The sequence below is a fragment of the Aquarana catesbeiana genome, linkage group LG03 (genome assembly GCF_042186555.1).
Source record: "Aquarana catesbeiana isolate 2022-GZ linkage group LG03, ASM4218655v1, whole genome shotgun sequence".
Taxonomy (NCBI): domain Eukaryota; kingdom Metazoa; phylum Chordata; class Amphibia; order Anura; family Ranidae; genus Aquarana; species Aquarana catesbeiana.
This window is the reverse complement of record NC_133326.1, coordinates 54,091,769-54,097,768: the sequence shown is the minus strand read 5'-3', so window position 1 is coordinate 54,097,768 and position 6,000 is coordinate 54,091,769. Positions and strand designations below refer to the sequence as shown.

Sequence of the window (6,000 nt, the reverse complement as noted above, 5' to 3'; positions counted from 1 at the left end):
AAATCCTCTGAGGAAACACCATGACTGCAGAAATTACACTGCAAAAAAAATTCCTGCCCTCGGCACCTCAGAGGTTAACTCTGGCAACTTCCCTCCCATGAAGGATTGCTAAGCTTTCCCTCATCAGCCAATAAGAGCAAAGCTTTCTCTTTTAGCCACGCCCCGTTTTCCAGCGTCGTCCTGGTGAGGCCGTCTCGACCAATCAGCAGCGCCCAAGCCTTCTTTTAAGAAGCCGAGCGCGCTCCCTCCCTTCCCCTTTCAGCCTCCCGGACGTTTCCATGGAGACCGAGGCGGGCTGTGCGGAGGCCTTCGGCGTTGCTATGGAGACGGGCGCAGCAGGCTCGGCGCTGGAGGTTCAGCACCACGGAGAGCGGCGCTCGGCCTCTGCTGCAGCCTCGGCCGCCAGGTGGGATCCTCAGAGACATTACCTGCTCATCGTCATCGGGGACATCGCCACCGAGAGCCAGCTGCAGGCGGTGAGGGATCACCTGGAGCACGGTGAGCGGCCCGGCCTCTGGGGATGATTGGATGAGGGGGGTGCGATGGCTGGAGCCATACACTGTGCGATCTATTAGATAGGAGGACAAACCTCAACAACCAGGCAGGCTGCATCTAATAGTGACCATGTGTGCTGTGATTGTAGAATTCCATCCAATCCCATAGACATAACTTACCTGTCCGATCAGCCGGGGCGGAATATTATTGATCGTAAAGTATTGATCGGCAGTAATGAGATACTCTGTTCAAGAAAACAATCGAATTGCGACCGGTCAGATTATGAAATTGCATGATGATGACAGAGATACGATCCATAACTTGCAAATCGTGTCCTAAGATCATAACTAGTGATCAAAATCTGCTTCCCTGGTTGTGTCGTATCGATTGGATGGCTTGTCATTTATCGATCAACTATTCCTATTGCTGGAGATCGATCAGAAAGGAAATCCTATGATTTATTGAAGTATCTTCATCCCCCATAAATCAGATTGTATAATGTATGGACACCTTACAATGTGTCTGGGGGGGTCTGCAGGAGATCGGCTGCCGATCCTACGAGCAGATAACGTGTCCGGGGATCATTCACCGAAGACTAACAGGCCGATCGCTTCACAGGGAACTTTCCCTTCTCTTGGTGAAGCTCTGCTGTCTTCTATCATCCAATCATGTGCAAGAAAACAAATACTGATTTATTTTCTTTTTTCTTGCACGTGATTGGTGGTTTTTTGCAAAGTCAATTTGAACACAAAACTAAGAGAAAATTCCCCTGAAAACTGAACACGTCTGATTGCCTTCAGTGAAGCAACTTCCAGACGTGTTATCTGTCCATAGAAGGGAGATTATCTCCGCATAGACCCACAGCAAACTTTATGGGGGCCACACACTATACAATCTAATTGTACAATCTGCTTTAAATCACATCCCACCCCCCGGCATCCTCCTCTCCCTGCTATCTTCATTCCTCATTCTGCCCCCCCCCATGTCTCCCCTGTAATGATCGGGGAATGGTGTCTTTGCTGGGTGTGGATGAGAATCGGAGACGGTGTTCTGTATATTACACTGCAGTATTGTTCATCATTGTGTCACCCCGACTCCCCCGATTGTATGCAGAGCTCTGCAGTCATGTCACATCGGGGTCACCGACAAAGTCTGATACTTGCTATAAAACTCCTATAGACCCCCCAATAATATCATACAGAGAACTGACATCTGTCCATATAAAACTCCTATAACCCCCCAGTAATATCATACAGAGAACTGATATCTATCCATATAAAACTCCTATAGACCCCCCAGTAATATCATACAGAGAGCTGATATCTATCCATATAAAACTCCTATAGACCCCCCAATAATATACAGAGGACTGATATCAATCCCATATAAAACTCCTATAGACCCCCCAATAATATACAGAGGACTGATATCAATCCCATATAAAACTCCTATAGACCCCCCAATAATATACAGAGGACTGATATCAATCCCATATAAAACTCCTATAGACCCCCCAATAATATCATACAGAGAACTGATATCAATCCATATAAAACTCCTATAGACCCCCCCCCCCCTATATATGTCTTTAACAAGGATAATGATGTTTATTCCCAGTAGGATGTGGAAACAACAGTCACATGTCTGTCAATGGAGAATCCAGATCCTGGTCCTTGGTGAATGGCCCCCATACTATGTAGGAGGAAAGTTACGATATATTTCCCTATGAAGCTGATTAGTAAATACCGAGTTCATCTCTCTACACTTCACTAGAGTGAGAGTCAGAACATTGCACTGTGCCCATGTCATTACGTTTTCCTGCATTGCAGTTCTCCTTAGCTGGCCATATACATTGTACAATCTCCTTTACATTTACCATTAACACTATAATGTAAAGGTCTCTGTGATTGGATGGAAATTTATTGCATTGGGGTTGATTTACTAAAACTGGAGAGTGCAAAATCTGGTGCAGCTGTGCATGACAGCCAATCAGCTTCTTACTTCAGCTTGTTCAATTAAAGTAGAATTATAGGCAAAACTTTTTTTTTTTTCTTTTTGGGTAGAGTGGGCTCTCAAAGAAGTGACTCCTTCGGGCTTCTGAGCTTTACTGAGCTCGTATTTTTTATGCTTGAAAACAACCCTATATGTTATCCAATGTGTCCATTCACACTATGGCACTTTTAGGAGTTTCCAGGCATATGTTCTTACAGGCAGAAAAAAACCTCACCAAACTCACACTTTTGAGAGGAGTTTTCAAGCAGAAAAGATGACAAAGATGCGCGAAAATGTGCATAAAAGTGAGAAAAAGCTCGAAGAAGCTTGAAAACACACAAAAAATTAGGAAAAATGAGCTGAGGGGAGGGTTTGTGAACAAAAAAAACGCTTATGCCCAAAAAAAGCTCAAAGAAGCTTAACGGAGCTCAAAGAAGCTCAATAAAAACATGCAAAAAAATACAAGTTTCTTAAAGCTGAAATAAAAACTCAAATGCTTGTAAAGCAGCTTTTTTTTTAGCTGCATTGTGTATGAGCCCTCGGGGAGGGTTATAACCCCTGTCAGATTTTTTCACCATCTGTGTCCCATTGCGGAGATTTCCCTTCACTTCCTGTCCCATAGCCAAACAGGAAGTGACAGGAAATCCCTCCAAATGAAGGGAGTTTTTTGGGGACCCCCAGGTCACCAGAACTAGTGTCCCCATTGGAAGATTATCCCTCTATTGCTTTTCTGGGGACAACCCAAAATTTGGGTAACTTCTCTTTGACTTTCAAAGATAATGGTAAACAAGACAAATAGAGGGGATGCATCTCCTTAACAGGGGCACAGACAGCAATAAAAACTTACAGGGGTTCTAATCCATCTCCACTCTATACAATACTAAAAAAAAAAGTTTTTCCTTTAGTTATACTTTAGCCTTTGACAATAAATCCTGGAAGCGGATTGGTTGCTATGCAGAACAGCAGATTTTACACTCTCTAGTTTTAGAACAATAGACTTTTATTGGGTTTAGACAGTACAGGCACTCTCTAGTTTTAGTAAATCTCCCCCCTTGCAGGTTTGGCCCCATATTACACAGCTTTGTTAAATTTAAATGAGGTTGTAAAGGGATTGTGCGATCGGATTGTAGTCTGTATGGCCACCCTTAGGACTCACACTGGCTTTACATTTAGATCGCTCTTTAAAGAGCTTTTGACAGGCAGTGAGGTGGCGTTATATTGCCTCCATACTGCCTGTTTTAACCACTTGATTGGTGTACTAGTGTACATCATTTGAAGGGGTCACACTCAGCAGGCGCTACTCACACCGAAAGCAACGGCACTATAATCCCTACCAAGCTGTAAAGCAAAGTATCTCGGCCACAACTTGATTACACCCCTGGCTGTTACCTCTGCAGCTAAAAGGGGTAGTGGTTGGGGGCAGTGGCGGCTGGTGCTCAATATTTTTTGGGGGGGGGCAAACAAACCTGCCCCCCCACCCACGGGAGACAGATGGCGGCGATCAGTACCCCCCCACGGGAGACGGATGGCAGCAATCAGTGCCCCCCCATGGGAGAGAGATGGCAGCGATCAGTGCCCCCCACGGGAGACGGATGGCGGCGATCAGTGCCCCCCACGGGAGACGGATGGCAGCGATCAGTACCCCCCCACGGGAGATGGATGGCAGCGATCAGTGCCCCCCCACGGGAGATGGATGGCAGCGATCAGTGCCCCCCACGGGAGAGGGATGGCAGCGATCAGTGCCCCCCACGGGAGAGGGATGGCAGCGATCAGTGCCCCCCACAGGAGAGGGATGGCAGCGATCAGTGCCCCCCACAGGAGAGGGATGGCAGCGATCAGTGCCCCCCACAGGAGAGGGATGGCAGCGATCAGTGCCCCCCACGGGAGAGGGATGGCAGCGATCAGTGCCCCCCACGGGAGACAGATGGCAGCGAACAGTGCCCCCCACGGGAGACAGATGGCAGCGATCAGTGCCCCCCACGGGAGAGGGATGGCAGCGATCAGTGCCCCCCACAGGAGAGGGATGGCAGCGATCAGTGCCCCCAAACGGGAGAGGAATGGCAGCGATCAGTGCCCCCCCACGGGAGAGGGATGGCAGCGATCAGTGCCCCCCCACAGGAGACGGATGGCGACGATCAGTACCCCCCCACGGGAGAGGGATGGCGGCGATCAGTGCCCCCCCACAGGAGACGGATGGCAGCGATCAGTACCCCCCTCCCACCCATGGTCAATGGACAGCGGCGATCAGTGCCCCCCCTCCCCATGGGAGATGGATGGCGGCGATCAGTACCCCCCCACAGGAGACGGATGGCGACAATGAGTGGCCTTACCTTAGGAGGCCAATGCTGCTCCACGCTCTAGCTTGCCGAGGGAAGAGCCTCTCCTCCCGGTCGAACAGGCCTCGCTTTTCCTCCCGTCCTAAGACTCCTGGCCAATCGGGTCTCAGGACCCACTTCCTGATTGGCCAGGAGGAGAAGCAGGAAGAGACAACAGCGAATATTAATTCGCTATTGTCACTCAACTGGGTGGGCTCACTGCGCCCTGAGCCCACCCTTTTTTGAAGCCAATTAGAGCCACACCTTTGAAATCTATGCGTCCGGTGCCATGCATGTAGATTAGGGGTCGCATGGATTAGGGGGCAGTACCACTGGTTGGGGTCGGTAAAAAGCATGGCTTGATCATAGGATTTTACCACACCCCCAACCTCATGTGTGAACAAGCCCTTAGGCTGACCATACAATATATTAATCTTCATACAGTCTACTTTAGGTTTACCAACACTATGTAATATGAGGACCTTCTTAACGTGGTTGTAAAGACAGAAGGTTTTATATCTTAATCTTAATTCATTCTATACATTAAGATAAAGAACCTTTTTGTGTGCAGCAGTCCCCCTCAGTCCCCCTAATAAATACTTTATTTATTTTCTCTCCAGCGATTGCACGAGACTCGGCTGTCCAGGACTCTCCCTCATTGGCTGAGACAGCAGCGATGCCCCATTGGCTCATGGTGCTGTCAAAGTCAGTGAGCCAGTGAGGAGAGAGAGGGTGGGGCGGGGCCGGGCCGGGACACAGGGAGCTGCGGCTCAGCTCGGGTGCCCCCATAGCAAGCTGCTTGCTATGGGGGCACTCAACAGGAGGGAGGAGCCAGGAGACCTGAAGTGGGACCCGAAAAGAAGAGGACCTGGGCTGCTTTGTGCAAAACCACCAGCAACAGAGCAGGTAAGTATAACATATTTGTTATGTTTACTTAAAAAAAAAAGAGACTTTAGTATCACTTTAAAGCGGAGTTCCACCCATTTTTTAGTTTATTAAAAGTCAGCAGCTACAAAAATCATAGCTACTGACTTTTAATAAACCGACACTTACCTGTCCCACGGTCCAGTGATGTCGCCCAGAGGCTAGCTCCTCTCACCCTCCTTGGCGCCGTCATGGTAACTATGGGCACCCGGCCGTGGCAGCTTAGAGCTTCACAGCCAAGTCGCGCTGCGCTCTCTTGTTGGCCAGTCCTGAG

At 48.7% G+C, this 6,000-nt stretch overlaps 1 protein-coding gene across 2 annotated transcripts in view; it reads left to right on the top strand.

The window, feature by feature from the left end:
• Nucleotides 1–263: 263 nt before the first annotated feature.
• MAP1A (microtubule associated protein 1A) overlaps nt 264–6,000 on the top strand; it is a 233,399-nt gene continuing 227,662 nt past the window's right edge. For both annotated transcript variants that reach the window (XM_073618550.1, XM_073618548.1), the window contains exon 1: nt 264–498. In XM_073618550.1, coding sequence (XP_073474651.1) covers nt 279–498 — 220 coding nt within the window. In that variant the 5' untranslated portion in view covers nt 264–278. The remainder of the gene's footprint in view (nt 499–6,000) is intronic.